General features: G+C 38.9%; 1 protein-coding gene across 3 annotated transcripts in view; it reads left to right on the top strand.

The window, feature by feature from the left end:
* The window catches only part of FSTL5 (follistatin like 5), a 588,878-nt gene that overhangs the window by 331,990 nt on the left and 239,437 nt on the right, over positions 1–17,451 (top strand). For all 3 annotated transcript variants that reach the window (XM_084625380.1, XM_084625381.1, XM_084625382.1), the window contains exon 6: positions 5,132–5,252. In XM_084625380.1, coding sequence (XP_084481506.1) covers positions 5,132–5,252 — 121 coding nt within the window. The remainder of the gene's footprint in view (positions 1–5,131; positions 5,253–17,451) is intronic.

Genomic DNA, 17,451 nt, shown 5'->3' with positions numbered 1-17,451 from the left:
CAGTGGTAAAGATGTCTCCTTTTATGAATTTTTAAAACTGATATTTCCAAGAGTGAGATCTTTCCAAAAAGTTAATTTATTTAATGTATCATTAAAATATCTAAAGTTGGCCAATAATTAATCATTTTCTCTTTCATTTGAACAACCATAATCCTAATGTGATTTGTTATTAACAAATGATTATGTGATTTACTATAATTTAATACAGCATTACAGCTCAAGAATATATTTACCTCAGTTATCCAGTGTAAATATTGTGGAGTCTTTACTCATGCTAGTGAACACTTACTTATGCAACTATTTTAATGGTCACTAATGGGACTACTCATGTGAGTAAGTGCTAACCCAGGATGGGTAAAGTTTGCACAATCTAGACCATACTGATTAAGATTTCATCTTTCCCCCTCTCTCAGAAATAATAGTAATTCAAAATATCTAAACAATTTGTAACAATAGGAAAATTCAGTCAAGATTGAAGGCATTTGGTACCTTGCAGGATCAGACTTCAGGTTAACCAGAATAAAAGAAGATAATACATTGGCCCTGCTGGTGGTTAGCTATGAATAAGGTTAAGATTCTGTTGCAGGTATTTTTGGTAAAAGTTAGGGACAGTTTGCGGGCACTAAACAAAAATTCACGGAAACCCACTACCTGTCCCTGACTTTTACTAAATATACCCTGGTGGAGGAGAGGACTAACAGTCAGAGCGCTGCCAGGGGCTGACCTCCAGCAGCTTCTCCAGTTCTGCTGCTGCTCCTGCTGCAGGGGATGATCCAACCCCATCTGCTGCTCCAGCGGCCCTGAGGACTGCTGCTCCAGCCAGCTGTTCCAGCACCGACACTGCTCCTGCCACAGGGGATGACCACTGCTGCTCCAGCCCTGAGGGGGCTGATCCAACCCCAGCCATTGCCCTAGCAGCCCTGGGGCTGACAGCTGCTTCAACCCTGCTGCTGCAGAAGTAGTCATGGAGGTTCCGGAAAGTCACAGAATCCATGACCTCCGTGATAGAATCGTATCCTTAGCTATAAATTGCATCTGGCAAACTCACTTTCTAGCTATCTGTTCTCTCGCACACACATAAAACAAACTATTATTTAATGCCTGTTTATAAACTCTGCCTGTTTTCTTGTTGTTGCAGATCTCTTTGTTACTTAAGTTACTTTATGCTGCTGTGGGTGTGGGTATGAGAGAGAGAGAGAGCGAGAACAAGGATCCAAAGTATTATGGGGAGACATGGGAATAAAATTGTGCTTTTCCAGTGAAGAATGTAGTCGTTCCCATATGGTAGGATTGACCTTTTACGAACAGTAAACCACCTTTCTTTTTTGCCATAAGTGTTCACTGAAAGGTATTTGGGCTTTTAATATGCTTCATCAAACTCAACTAGACATATTGAAGTGCATTTTTTGCAGTACTATAACAAAAAGATGAAACAATTTTATACTTGATTAAGTCCCCAGACGCTATATTTTGTTTTGCTACTGTATTTACTCGTTTTGCTTGGGGGCCATCCAAAAGAATGTATACTGATGAAAAAGGGGGAAAATCTCCTAAAAGGACTTGATCCAAAAGCAGGTTAAGCATGTCAGGTAGAATAATGATGAAGAATGAGGTCTGTTTCACACTCTTATTCGTGACCTACTGTTTAGAGTATCAGATGTCAAGATATATATTTTCTTTTCTTGTTTTTTTTTTTTTTGGTTTAAAATATGACAAATGAAAACATTTAGTGGGATATTTTTTAAAACTCATAATTATTCTTTCATATTTTGATATTGTCTCAGTTTGAATACATTCCAGTTAAGATGGTGGGAGACTTGTTATGTATTAGTAAATTGACTTATGAAGCTGACTGCTATTTCCAAGGGTGAGGCATTGAAGCTATAGAAAAAACTTTAAACTCAGATGAGGAATACACCTTTTTAATGTATTGCCAAAAATTGTACACTGCAAGCAAAAGTGGAGGCCTAGTGTCTGATTTCTCATGAAGCACAGCAATGTAAACAAGACTCTATTTATACTTGGGATGTTTGTACTAGATACAGGACAAGCACAATTTAAATATACAGTATGTCACAGGGCTAGCTGCACCTTTGATCTCTCTGAGTGCATCCCCCTCAGGTGTTAGACGTCTTGCCTTCACCTATTCTGGATGGAATGTCATGGTTTTCTCTACTCTTTAGACAAGGTCCAGGGTACACCCTGAGTACCAACTGTGATTGCTCAGCAGGCATGTGATCATGCAATTAAGAAATGTGTTAAAATGCATAGGCACTAGGGGACTGAATTTAGGTTGCATAGGCAACCGTAATCCTGGCATTTCCTAATTCTTCGAATGCTTAACTTTGCAAACTTAATAATGTTCTTTAAAAGTGTGTATGTGTGGTTTCCTAGATTTTTTTTAAAAAAGCCAACATAAAGAATAGAAGTTGTATCATATGACAGCATATTGGTACCCATGTGGCTCATCAGCAGGGTTTGGGACCTTTAGACCCAATGTACAGACCCAATGTACTCTGCCATTTGAGTGACTAATAGTAGTAGGTTGTTAAATTATATGAGTTAGTGCTGAAAGGAGGTGGGATACTTTGCCAGCGAGTTTCACAGTTATTTGCTGACAGAAGACTCCACCCATTTACCCCCAAGCTTATGACCCCTTCTCTGTCTCTTTTGACCTGGCCCAGTATTGTCTCTTTGTTACCCATTGCTCCTCATTCTAGTTCCATTCTTCTCACATTACCAGTGCCAGTCTCCACTCCTGACGTTTTTAATCCCAGTCTCTTTACCAAGCCATTCTTAGTTTCCCCCCAACCCTCTGCCTGCCTCCTGATTTCTCGTCCCTCCTCTTGCACTGCCATGGCTCTTTCTTTCTTTCCCCACCTCCGCCCCCTGTTGCACTGATTTACGGTACCAGTATCCTCGCCCAGCTTTCGTTTGCCCCTGCTCTTCATCCAATCTCAGTCTCACTCTCACTCACTGACTCCCAGTCCCCCTATTCCATTTTCAATCTGTCTTCTAGTCCCATTCCCCCTGCTTTCCAACTCCCAGTTCCAGTTTCATTTTCTTTGCTTCCCCACCTTCCCCCACATCCAGTTCTGGTCTCCCCCTCCCTGGGTCCTCATTCCAATAGATTTCACCACACATACACAACTCAACCCCAGCTCTTGTCCCCATTGCATTTGAGTCAAGTGGGGCCCAGCAATAATTAGGAGCATAGGAGAGACAGGGTTCCTGCTATCAGTTCAGATGCCTGGCCCAGAGTAGCTATTATGTGGAAAGTGTGTTTTTGCCCTTGTAGCCCTGGCCTGGCCTTGACAGTGCAGACTCTGTTGCTCTGAGGGATTCTGTGTACACAAAGTTCTGTTTCCATGAGCCAACTGTGAATTTTAACATCCACAAGCATCTTAGATTTAGAAGTTAATTAGCTGAAACTTGTAAGAGTTCTATAACAGTGAGATTTCCAAATGCTATAAGCACAGTAACTAACTTGGAACGTAAGGTATGTATATTTAATTGTCTTTGGCTGCATTTCTGCCTTTTATCAGCCAGCTAAGGAGATGTTTGAGTGGTTAAAGACATCATTGCATAGATTCCATACAGCATCCTTTTTCTGCATTCTGGTGGCATTAATCGTAATAAACAAGCTAGATAAATAATGCATAATAGTACTAATTTTCTTCAGGTAACATCTTATTTAATAACTAAACTATTTGCATGGTGTTTTTTTATGGTTTTTGTGCTTGTGCTTCTATAAATTATCATTTATAAATTATTAACGAGGTCATTATACATTTTTAAAGAATTTTGTACAGCTCTATAAGAGAGCCATCCCATCTTTTAGGGAAAAATAAGTTTGCACTTTCTATCTTTAGGCTTATTGGTCCTTTTGTTTTATGGTATTTGCATGTTTGGAAATGTTTTCTTTTGCCCTAAGGAGAGCTGTGAATTCAGTTGTCAGCATTGCTCCTTTCTGCTCTTGTTGTCCCTTGGGTGGAGCAATTGGAATATCCCAATTACATATTTGTGAAACAGTCTGAATCCTCTACATTTGGTTTTGGGAAAACATAGCATTCAAAATTAGTAGTGTAAACTGTAATATCTCTTCAGTTGAAGTGTAGGTTTTTATTATTTATTTGTTTATATTTATTTAAGAGGGAGAAAGTATATGTTTTATATTGAATTGAGCTGTGTTCATTGCAGAAGTTTGAGCTTCTTGCAGCATTACAAAAGTTGACTGTTTTCTTTGATTCTTATGGATGCATAATTAAGTTTTCTCTTTAAGCTGTGCTGTAAAACACAGGCCTTGAGCATTTGTTGTTATGAAAGATCTCAGGGCACTTTTAAGATATTAGGTGCATCAATGGGATTTGCAGACTAGCATCTGGCAATTTTTGGTGTAATATACATTTGTCCTTGCAAAGTCTAGAGACTGAATAGAAATGATGCACACATTAGAAAAACATACCTTCAGCAGAGGTTCATTAGTGTTAAAATCTAATAACCACTAATTATAATCCACTTACAAAATGGATGCCCCCCTCGTGGAGACACTGAGATATCTTCTGAGGTCTTTTATAACAGGTTCTTAGGAAATATAATAGGCTTGTCAGACGTGTATAAGAAGTTGATGTAATTGCTGGTGTAATAAGAATTGGAACCTCATGTAAATAAAAGAAGTTCTTATTTGGGGTGAGGGAAAGGGAGGGTAATAGGAGGGAGAAACTTACTATTAATCCATGTTGTTATAAGGAGGACAGTGCATCTTGTTCACGCATCTCATTTTTTTTTTTTTTTTTTTGGTCAATGTCATTGTAAAGAATTTCAATATAGTGAAATCTTAATTGCAAACCAGAATATCTATGCAATGTTATTACATACTGTGCCAAAGTATATATTCCTCATATTTCACAAACTTTGGTGTAAACTCATTGGCACTGACTTAAAGGTATTAACTTTCTAAACTGTAATAAATAATTATAAAGCAAGTGGAAATCCCCAACTTTACGCAGTTTCAGTTCGTTGCCCCAAGCAGCCTTAAAATGTTTCTAATAATCATTTAATAGATCAATTAATTATACCGCAAAACTCTAAGAGTTCAAATGTAATTTCATGGTTATAATTTTCTTATCAGGTAATAAAACAGGATGAGCTTGGCAAGGATCTGTCTGACTGCTCTCTATTCGATCTGCTGAAATATGATGATTATAACGGTGACAAGCACCTACTTCTAGAAGAATTCTACAGAGCATTTGGTAAGTACAAGATTTTTTTCTACTCTTCTCACAGTTTTCTCTTTCTGTCTCACTTTTTAAAAATAAAATGTCCTAATTTGAAGTGCCATGATGCAGTGCTTCAACAGTGAGCACAACTTGATCATTATGATGTAGGGAAACATCCTGAAACAGAAATCAATAGGAGATGCGTTTGTGTCCAGTTTTCTCAAGACAATGATTCTGATAAAGGGGCATTTGTAGAAGATCGGCTTTTCTGCCAACAAACGAATGTACGGATGCACTAGTGAAAAGCTACTGTATTCAAGATCCGGTTGTAATCTGTAAAATTGGTCAAGCCACATCCCTTTTCTATATTCTGATTGCTACAAGCCTAACAGATACAGGTAGTCATTTCATGCTGATATACCCCTGCTGTGCTTGTTCAACAAAATATGTTGAAGGGTACTCTATAGAGGATTCATAAAACAAGGTGAATTTTCAGTGTAACTTGTGGATGGTCCTTGTTTTTTGACAACCATCCCTCATTACTGGATGTCCAAGGTGTCTGGGAACAAAAGTTTACTGCTATATGGTATTGTTGCATCTCCAGACACTACTGTTCTCCCTGTCTCTGTTCCATGACCCCAATTTTTTGGCTAGCTGCTTGAGTCAAAAGGGGAAACACTATTTATAATGAATTGAAAGTTTTCTTTTCTGCTTACCACTACAAAATGTTAGAGGAGTCCATATTTAAAATTGGGAAGCTATTGGAAAACAAATGGGAGGTGATGGATAATGGAAGCATTGCTACACGGCCACCTTAGATTTTTCTGTTAGGAAATGAAAAGGTGGCTTCACCTCTTACTGTTTTCCAACTGATGTAACTGCATTGATTTTAACGGGCATATAATTTATATTTATATAAGTGAGAGCAGAGCAGTCTGGGAGTGTAAGGTGTGCTTGGGTGTTAATTCTCACTTAGATCACAAGTGGAAATTAATTTGGTGTCTTCTTCCTAGTTGCTGTGTGCAGGGCAAAGGTAAGCCATTTCATAATTTGTCACATTCTGGCATAATCAGCAGTGAAGCCTAGGAGTGTTGAAGGTCAGTCTTGAGATTCAGTGACAGAGCTACGTGGAGAAACCTCCACAGCTACTGCATGCACTAGCTCTGGTGCTGGCTGTTAGTTGCTATTTGTCCTTTTCATACATGAGAGCCAAACTTCACCCTTTTACAAGGGAAATAATTGAGTGTATCCAGAAATATCACACTCCTGCTCTTTGAAATGTGCAAGCATGATGATCATTTATAAATGATTCCATATGAATTATTCTGTATGGCTTTAAGGAAAGGAGTACTCGTGGCACCTTAGAGACTAACCAATTTATTTGAGCATAAGCTTTCGTGAGCTACAGCTCACTTCATCGGATGCATTCAGTGGATGAAGTGAGCTGTAGCTCACTAAAGCTTATGCTCAAATAAATTAGTTAGTCTCTAAGGTGCCACTAGTACTCCTTTTCTTTTTGTGGATACAGACTGACATGGCTTCTACTCTGAAACCTGTATGGTTTAAAAATTCTTAGGAAAGGCCAGTGGATGCATTATTGTTCAACTTAAATTATGTGTGCATACTAAACCTTTTGTGAAAACAATAAAAGTTATTTGTCCCCTTGTTGATATATGCAGGGTCCACCAGGAAGCTAGTGTATGACACATGATATGTCTGTATAATGGTTTTTTATCATGAAAGATTAAGAAAATGAAGATAGGCATAGTATTAAATAGTCTACATCACATACTTTATGTATTGTTACATACGTTGTTACACTCTTGGTTGTAGCCAGTGAGAATCTGGACATTTAAACAAGATACTGAATACGATTGTTAGGGATTGGATAACTCATTTAAATAAACTTTGATCCATTTAAACTATTTCTGGGGCAGATTTTCAAAAAAGCATCCTCTGATTTTGAATGTGCAATTCTGCTTATGCAATCTATTTTGGGTACATTAATACAGTTAAGAAGTCTTACTACTTGTGTTATGGGTCAGATAGGTAAAGTGGGTGAGGGAATATCTTTTAGAAGACAAATTTTTGTTGGTGAGAGAGACAAGAATTTGAGCTTGTAAAGAGCTCTTCTTCAGGTCTGGGAAACTTAGTGTTACTGCTAAATACAAGATGGAACAGAATATTTAGCATAAGTACTTACCACACATTTCAACATCCCTCCCGTCACAGAGAGGAAAGGAAAGAGGAGGGAAAAACAGCTGTGGGGATGGTTTCTATTGGGTTATATATAGTTGTAATAAGTCCAGTGTCTCTATTCAATCCAGGATTTTTAATGTTTAGCAAAATTAGGAATTTAAGCTCCCAGGCTCGTCTTTTGAAAGTGTGGTGCAGGTTTCCTTGGAGGATGAGAACTGATAGGTCAGTTATGGAGTGAAAACTTAGATGTGTCTGTGAACCCTCAGGGGTCTGTAGATCCCAAGTTGAAAACTACTTTTTGTAGTAACAACCACCTTTTGTAGACCCCTTAGACATAGTCTGTGGACCCCCTGCGGTCTGTGGACCCCATATTGAAAACTACTTTTTTAGGCAATTAAATTTCATTTCAATATGCGGACAAGGACCAGAGTGCAATATCTGTTTAAATTAATTATCTTTTGTTTCATTAGCATCTCCTAATAGTTTTTTTTTCCCCAGCAGTGTAGTTGATTATAGCCTTGACTGTCACATAAAGATTGTGAGTTCAGAATCAAATATGACCATGAATTACATTGTGAGTTTAACGATAAGGCTCCAGTCAGGCAATATGAACTTTTATTTTTCTTCTATTAATAACTACCTTCAGGACAAAGAGAAATCATCCATTTTAAAGATTATAATACATATTTTAGATTAAAGGAGGTTGGTTTTCTTGATAATAAACTGGTAGTTGCCTAGTGTAAAGATTAACATATTATATTCATATTCATTTACTGCTAATTATTTAGACAATATCTCTTCAGCTGACAAAATGCATTTGAGATAAATACTGGGCGGTGTTTCCCACTTTTTCAATGCAAGTAAAATAAGTATGTGTGAAATAAGCAAATATCACCCCTTAAATATGCAGTTCATTTAAATTTACAGTTTTTTAAGTTGTGTGTATTTGTGCTCTACTTTTACTAACTATCAGTTCATATAACAGTGTTGCTGACAAAAGTAGATGTCATCATTCCAAGAAAGATCTGTAATTTAAATAGTAAGTGGTGTGTTGGGTTAAACCTCCATTAAACAGCTGTGAGCTCCACTTTTCATTTAAGATAGCTGTAAGAGACAGCTAAGTGGCACCCCTTAAAACAAAGGTCTCTTTCAAGTATCAGAGGGTTAGTGTAGTCTGATATTTCTGGTATCTATTGTAAGGGAGAATACAGGGTGACAGACTGTATCTCTTGGGATGAAGTAGCCTAGAGTTATGGTCCTTAAATTCAGGGCTTTTCCTCTTCTGTGAGTAGGTGATGAAGTCAATAACAGCGAGGAGAGAACTGCTTCTGACAGAACTCTGTTTTGAAGTCTAGTGACTTGGGCCCCAGTTAATCAAGATAATTCAACATGTTTGGAAATGTAAGGATCTGAGTTGTCCTATTGGCTTCAGTAGGGCCTTGGCATTTGTGGGGTTTTTATATTTTGAGGCTTTTGTTCTTTTACCCTTAACATACATATGCCAGTGTTAGCCGTTTTACATATATCATGAGCTTTTGGGGGGGCTACAGGTTATATTTCCAGGCCTGCTATTTGAATGGCACAATCACAACGGAGCAAAACTAATTATTTCCAATAATAGTCGGGATAAAAAGGAAAAAATTAAGCTGAATATTAGGAAAAGAATTCCTAATCAGATCTTGTTAGACTTTGGAACAGTCTCTCAGGGCAAGACTCATAAACAGGGATCATTAAATCTAAAATGATAAAGATATATTTAAAGCAGGGACATGGAGTATGTAACATAGATAAAGTTTTCCCTACCCTTCTGATTCTACCTGACCACCTTTTTAGGTCAAAAAGGAATTTTTCACTGTCTGGTGTGTAGGTTGGAAGAGGTTGAATATTGACTCTCATTATAACTGCTCAAACTTGGAATTTCTGTTCCAAAGGAAATTCTAACATATCAGAAGAAGTTTTTGTTCAGAATCAGGTTTTTGTTTTCTCTTGTTTTTTCATTTTTGTTTTTGTAATGGGAAATTTTGGTTCTGAAAAATTGGAGCATTTCCATTTGAGTTATCTGCCACAGAATGGGAAGCTTAGAAACTAGGAAACACTTGGCTCAAGCTTGGACTCCTACAGCTTCCAGGGCCACAAAGGCCTTGAGGAATAGGGAGACTAGAAACCTTGAGATCTCCATCTGGAGGCAAGGCCCCCAGGACTGCAGGGCTCTCAGTTTCCTCTAGACAGACTGCTGAGGTGCCAGGGAGGCAGGAACCTGTCTGGTTTCCACAAAAGCTTTGTTGAAATCAAGAGGTTCCTGCAAATGTTTGAGTTCAAAGAATGAGCATTTGTTGACCAAAATGATGTCCGTTGGAAAAATTCAGACTGACTCTAGTTATCACATGGTTCTGAAGTTTAGGATATGGATAGCCCGTGTGTGGGTAAAATATAATATGTATAATGTAAGCGCACACACATTCACACACACAACAGACCAAATAAAAGTAAAGTCAAAGTGATTTATATTTATGAATACCTCTTTTAATAATGGACAAATAATACATGTATTTTGTCTCAGAGGAGTGGCTGAAACATAAGACAATGGAGCTAGTCAACAAGTAGAGGAATCAAGTACAGAATATTCAGAGTTTTAGGTTCTGTAAATTAAAAATTATTCACAAAAGAAGTCTTTTATTTGTCTAGGATTTGCTGACTTTGTATAATTAATTGGGCAAAAAAGTTCATTAGTGCAGAGTTAAGGTTTCCCAGTGCCAGCTTGTGCCCTTCCAGCATGTCAAGTTCAGCAAAAGTCAAACTTCAGAAAATACAGCATTAAGGTAAACACCCAGCTAGCCTTAACTTTGCTTTCCTGGAGCTGCAACAGCAACTGGGAATTATCTGCATTCACTGCCCTGCATTCACTGTGTGAGTTTTAGCAGGCTTAAATGCTTTGAACGGTGGAGGCATTACGTGGGGCAGGTTGGTAGAGGTATATTAGACCCTATGAAGGTGTCCCCTGAATAGATATGTGGACACGGTTGGCAACGGGCTTTGTTGCAAGGATAGGTTCCTGGTTTAGTGTTTTTGTTGTGTGGTGTGCGGTTGCTGGTGAGTATTTGCTTCAGGTTGGGGGCTGTCTGTAAGCAAGGACTGGCCTATCTCCCAACATCTGTGAGAGTGATGGGTCGTCCTTCAGGATAGGTTGTAGATCCTTGATGATGCGTTGGAGAGGTTTTAGTTGGGGGCTGAAGGTGATGGCTACTTTCTTTGTTCTGTTATTTTCTTTGTTGGGCCTAGGTTCCCCTTCCCTCACCCCTCCCCCCGCTCTCCTGCTGGTAATAGCTCACCTTACCCGATCACTCTTGTTACAGTGTGTATTGTAACACCCATTGTTTCATGTTCTCTGTGTATATAAAATCTCCCCACTCTATTTTCCACTACATGCATCCGATGAAGTGAGCTATCCTCATGAAAGCTTATGCTCAAATACATTTGTTAGTCTCTAAGGTGCCACAAGTACTCCTTTTCCTTTTGTGGATACAGACTAACACGGCTGCTACTCTGAAAACTTTCCTGGGAACCTTCAGGCCAGCCCTAAAAGAATGGAGAATGGGGTCTTACAGTGACATGTAATCATGTCACCTCGTACTGGAATCTATCTTAAACCTTATGCTTTTCCATTTAGAAGGAGGACTGGGGACCCAGAGAGACAAAATATCTCCACCTTGTGCCAAGGGGGGTGGAACAGAACAAAGGGGGCTGCCAGTCATGAGAAATCCCCTAGGTGCCACCTGAGCTGGAACTAACAAGAACTGTACCAGGGGAAAGGATTGGGCCCAGACTAAGAAGGAGTCTAGCCTATGAAAGAAGCTTATTGGAACATCTCTGTGGGTCAGATGTACCTGTATTCAGTTTCTTAAATGTATGAGGCTTAGACTTGTGTGTTTTGTTTTATTTTGCTTAACTTTTTTGTCCTGTCAGTTATTACTTGAAACCACTTAAATCCTACTTTTTATACTTAATAAAATCACTTTTGTTTATTAATTAACCCAGAATAAGTGATTGATACCTGGGGGAGCAAACACCTGTGCATATCTCTCTCTCAGAGTTATAGAGGGTGGACAATTTATGAGTTTACCCTGTATAAACTTTATACAGAGTAAAATGGATTTATTTGGGGTTTGGGTCCCATTGGGAGCTGGGTGTCTGGGTGCTGGAGATAGGTGACTTGCTGAGCAGTTTTTGGTTAAAGTCTGCAGCTTTGGGGGTGTGGACCAGATCTGGGTCTGTGTTGCAGCAGACTGGCATGTCTGGCTCAACAAGGCTGGGTTCTGAAGTCCCAAGTTGGCAGCGAAAGCAGGCTCAGAGGTAATTCCAGCACATCAGGTGACAGCCTCAAAGGGGTCTCTGTGACTGAACCCATCACAGACAGCCCTTAGTTTACTGAATTAGGTAAGGGAACATGTTGCCTTCCCCAACAGACCTCTCAGAATATATAAGTTTACCACAAAGGCTTGTCCATCTGTTTTTGTTTGTTTTTTATTTTTGTTATATTTTTTTTACTCATTTGCTTCTTTCACTGCCTCAGAGAAGAAGGGAGCTTAGGGACTCCGTTTACATGAATAGGTAAATATTAATTAGATTATTAACCTTAATTGCAGACAGGAACAATTTTCAGAAAAGCCTTTCAGTACTGTCTAAATTACTTAGATTTACTGAGCATTCATGATAGTCTCAATATACAGAAGGACAGATTATGTTTCAAGTTGCTCTTTTGGAGTAAACACCTACATAGTATCCTAAGAGATCTGTTAGAAATGTCTAAGATACACAGGGCTGGGCTTAATTTAAAAAAAATGTTTTCAATTTTGCAAAGCTTTTGTAGAACTTTGTGGCGTAGAAGGTGGATAAATTATTTTACTGAATGTTCTTAAATATGAAATGCATACAATGTGAACAAAATCAGCATTAAAAAAAATCTCTCTATTTCAAGGAACAATATTAGAGGGGGAAACCCTTTTAGTTTCATTCTGTTGCTTTAGAAAACAACGCCATGGCAAAATGTACTGATTTCAGGAAATTCCATTACAAACTCCATTCCCAAAAGTAATAAGCACATTTTTCAAGAATTACTATGGTATTAATCCATAGCTTTTCATTCCTGTATCCTTTTTTTCCCTTTAGTGTTGTGCTCCCATAACGTGCTATCATACTACGATTTTTTTTAAGTTCATGTCTTGCCTACATCAAAGACCTGGAAAGAGATTATTGCTCACCAACTGAAATAAAAATAAATGTAATATTGGATGTAAGAATTTATAGAAATCTTCAAAGACAGGGTGGGGGTAAATAGTTAATTCTTATTCTATATGTAGTCAACTTATTATACTTGGTTTTGAAATAGATAATCAAAGCTTTTTTTTTCATATCACTTATCTTAACACAACAAACTTAACAATTCAAGAAACAACTAAAGTTTATTACACCCTGGTTTTCCTCTTTTAAAATGAGTAATATTGTGTTTTTAAATGTTGTTGAATTTTGTTGTTTGTTTAGTACCCAGTGGCCTATAACAATCAGTTCCGCGTGTGTGTGTTTATGCATGTATGCACAGATGCACATGGATTTTTAAATGGGCCCAATTATGCTCGTTGGGCCCAATTATGCCTGTGGATAATGGTCCCTTCCACATGGAAGAAGGGAGAGCACCTTTATACCCCTTCCACGGGGATGTTCCAACCTCCATCTTTCCCCACAGAGCCTGGGGATTGATCAGGGCTGCAGTGGGTTAGCTGAAGAAGGGAGTGTAGAGATTGGGGGAAGTACATTCTCTTGTCTCCCCCATTTCCCTCCCCACCTCTCACCCCACAGAAAGTTCCTAGGAAAAAAATACTACAGCTGGACATGCAAGTGTTTGAGGGAAGCCTTTAACTCACTGGTTACCAATTTCTTTCTGGTGGTGCCACCCTTATTGTAGGCCCCTTTGAAAAGCCGTTACAATTAGTTACAATAACCCTTATGAAAGTTTCAGGGTGCCCGACCTCTGGTGTCCCCTCTTGCCATTCCCTGGCACAGTTGTACCATTTTTTTCCTACCCATTTTCTATCTTCTATTCTGCAACTGTTCTGTGCCCCACCCCCACCCCCCTAAAATGTACCCTCTTTTTGGTCTTGCTTTCTAAAGTTTTTAGTACATTTTATTTTTGTTTTGTGGCTTTCCCTCTGTACTCTACTCTACTCTACTACCACCTTAGCAGAAGGTTAAATGATGCTAAAGGTTGGGGTTTCATGTTCCTGCAGTCTAGCTGAGTGCTATTGGAGAAGAGGAGTACCCTGCAGAACTGTGCATGTCAGCTTCAACTAATCATTTCATTTAGCAATGGTTATGGAACAAGAAAGGGAAAAGGGGTGTTTTTCAAGAGGGTACATTACATGCAGTTACAGAAGCATAGTTTCACTGCAGAAGAACAGATCCAAAGAATCCACCCAAGTATTGTTCCCTTCTCTGTACCCCTGAACTAGGTAGGGCACCCCTGCTAGGGCCTGGTCCCTAAGTTGGATATGCTTCTCTAAATAGCAAAGAAGATTTAAAAAAAATTATTTAATTTTGAAAATTTAAAGTCACAAAGTATTGATGACTTCAAAATCCCTGGTTTTAAACACACTAGACGAGTGGGACAATTGAATTACACAAAGGTTTGCAGTATTTCAACCCATCTTTACCCAAAACCCCAAATTGAACAATAAAAAATCTGTAGTAGCTCTTTCCCTACTCTAATCTTACTTCCTTGTTCCACTTATCTTACACAGTCTTAAGTTAGTTAAGTTCCCTTACCTAATTCAGCTTTTTTTCCCTTGTAGAGTACTGAGGACACTGCCATCACTTAAATAATAAAAATCTGAATTTTGGTTTTTACTTTTTATTTAAAAAATGAGTAAATCTATCAATTAGCAAATGAGTGCTTATTTTAGCTGGGGAGTAACTTATTTTTCTAGTTTCTTAATTTCCTAGTGCTCCTGCTATACAGTAGTCTAAAAGTTATCATTTAAAAGAGCAACCTCTTTGAGAGAAAAAAAAAATATGAAGGAAACCTTTCTTTAAAGAGAGACTACTTCTGTCTCTTTAAAGCATCAAATAATCTCAGCAGGGCAGTGTGTAGTAATGATCATTTCCAATAACCATATTTGACTGTATCTATCATTTTGGTACATGCACAAGATGCTTTTCTAAAAAGCTTTCCATTGTGACAGCTGGCTATTTCTGACTCGTTGATAGATTTGGGAAGTCTCAACTAAACATGAAAAATCATTTTCTGCAATCCTATATGGTATGAAAGCTGAATATATCTTTTACTAACCATGAGCTGAACCCTAAGAGCTATTATGAAGTTTTGAAAAGTAGGTCTCTTTAATCCTCTAGCGATAGATTTCTTTCAGTATATTTTAAAACTGGAACACACAAAAATTTGAGACCGTATATAAAGCATGGATCTTTTGTCAGCCCATGTTGCATGGTAATATAATTTAATTTTCTTTTTTGTTTACACAAAATATGTCTACTGTGGTCACTGCTAAAAAGTTAAAAAAAGTGCCAATAATGGTTACACTTTGGTTTATTTCTACTCTTAGAATAGAAAATAATTGTAATATTCCAGATAGAGTGGTATGGTGATTCTTAGTAAGTGCAGACTTTTTCACAGAAACCAATGCATGTGTGTACTGGAGAAGGGAGAGGGAGTATCAAATGCTTCAGTCTGTCATAGCTATTTTTATGATCTTGGCTAACAATTGGAACAGTTTACCACGGGTAATAGTGGATTCTCCTTCACTGGTAATTTTAAAATCAAAATTGCATTTTTCCCCATAATAGATACGGTCTTATTTTGGGGAAGTTCTATGGCCTATTGTATCCAGGAGGTCAGACTAGATGATAATCGTGATCCCTTCTGGACTTGAAATCTATGAAAATTACTGTTGTTTTACACTGATACTCATCACGGCTGATCATTGCTGGTTTTCTGCCTATTCAAGTAATAGTACATCTGTCACGGTTCCTCCCCCACTCTGAACTCTAGGGTACAGATGTGGGGACCTGCATGAAAAACCTCCTAAGCTTATCTTTACCAGCTTAGGTCAAAACTTCCCCAAGGTACAAAATATTACCCCCGTTATCCTTGGACTGGCCGCTACCACCACCAAACTAATACTGGTTACTGGGGAAGAGCTGTTTGGACGCGTCCTTCCCCCCAAAATACTTCCCAAAACCTTGCACCCCACTTCCTGGACAAGGTTTGGTAAAAAGCCTCACCAATTTGCCTAGGTGACTACAGACCCAGACCCTTGGATCTTAAGAACAATGAACAATCCTCCCAACACTTGCACCCCCCGTTTCCTGGGAAATGTTGGATAAAAAGCCTCACCAATTTGCATAGGTGACCACAGACCCAAACCCTTGGATCTGAGAAGAATGAAAAAGCATTCAGTGTTTTACAAGAAGACTTTTAATAAAAAATAGAAGTAAATGGAAATAAAGAAATCCCCCCTGTAAAATCAGGATGGTAGATATCTTACAGGGTAATTAGATTCAAAAACATAGAGAACCCCTCTAGGCAAAACCTTAAGTTACAGAAAAGATACACAGACAGAAATAGTTATTCTATTCCGCACAATTCTTTTCTCAGCCATTTAAAGAAATCATAATCTAACACATACCTAGCTAGATTACTTACTAAAAGTTCTAAGACTCCATTCCTGTTCTGTCCCCGGCCAAGACGACTACAGACAGACACAGACCGTTTGTTTCTCCCCCTCCTCCCAGCTTTTGAAAGTATCTTGTCTCCTCATTGGTCATTTTGGTCAGGTGCCAGGGAGGTTACCTTTAGCTTCTTAACCCTTTACAGGTGAGAGGAGCTTTCCCCTGGCCAGGAGGGATTTCAAAGGGGTTTACCCTTCCCTTTATATTTATGACACGCCCCCCAAATCTCAGCTAGGGTGAAACACTGGCTGGGATTTCTTCCTGGAGCTCTAGGAAAACAGAGTTAATAAGACACATGCATCTCTAAATATACTACCAAGTACATAAAGACTAACAATATTTTCCACATCTCAAGGACGATTTTAACCAGTTGATTCTGGGAAACTTTCACGGGAGAGTGCATCAGCCACTTTGTTAGAAGCTCCTGAGATGTGTTGGATGTCGAAATCAAAATCTTGGAGAGCTAAACTCCACCGAAGAAGTTTTTTGTTAGTTTCTTTGACGGTGTGAAGCCACTTTAGTGCAGCATGGTCGGTTTGCAGGTGGAAACGCCGTCCCCAAACATATGGGCGTAGCTTTTCCAGAGCGTAGACAATGGCATAACATTCTTTTTCAGTGACTGACCAGTTGCTTTCCCTCTCAGACAGTTTTTTGCTGAGAAACACTACAGGGTGGAATTCTTGATCAGGTCCTTTCTGCATTAAAACTGCTCCCACACCACGCTCGGATGCATCTGTGGTTACTAGGAACGGTTTGTCAAAGTCTGGGGCCCTTAGTACAGGGTCAGACATGAGTGTCGCTTTAAGCTTGTTAAAGGCCTTCTGACACTTTCCGGTCCACTGAACAGCATTTGGCTGTTTCTTTTTGGTTAGGTCTGTCAGTGGGGCAGCGATTTGGCTGTAGTGCGGTACAAATCGTCTGTAATAACCGGCCAAGCCTAAGAAGGATTGAACCTGTTTCTTTGACTTTGGGACAGGCCACTTTTGGATAGCATCCACTTTGGCCTGTAGGGGGCTGATAGTTCCTTGACCCACCTGGTGTCCAAGGTAAGTCACTCTGTTTAGGCCTATTTGACACTTCTTAGCCTTAACAGTTAGTCCTGCCTCCCTTATGCACTCAAGGACTTTTTGTAGATGTTCCAGGTGGTCTGCCCAGGAATCCGAAAATATGGCCACATCGTCAAGGTAGGCAACTGCATATTCTCCTAATCCCGCTAGGAGACCATCTACAAGTCTTCGGAAAGTGGCGGGTGCATTTTGCAGCCCGAAAGGGAGTACATTAAATTCATACAGCCCGA

This window comes from Lepidochelys olivacea (genome assembly GCF_965140295.1).
Source record: "Lepidochelys olivacea isolate rLepOli2 genome assembly, chromosome: 4".
In the NCBI taxonomy this organism is placed as follows: domain Eukaryota; kingdom Metazoa; phylum Chordata; order Testudines; family Cheloniidae; genus Lepidochelys; species Lepidochelys olivacea.
This window is presented reverse-complemented; position numbering and strand designations above follow the sequence as displayed.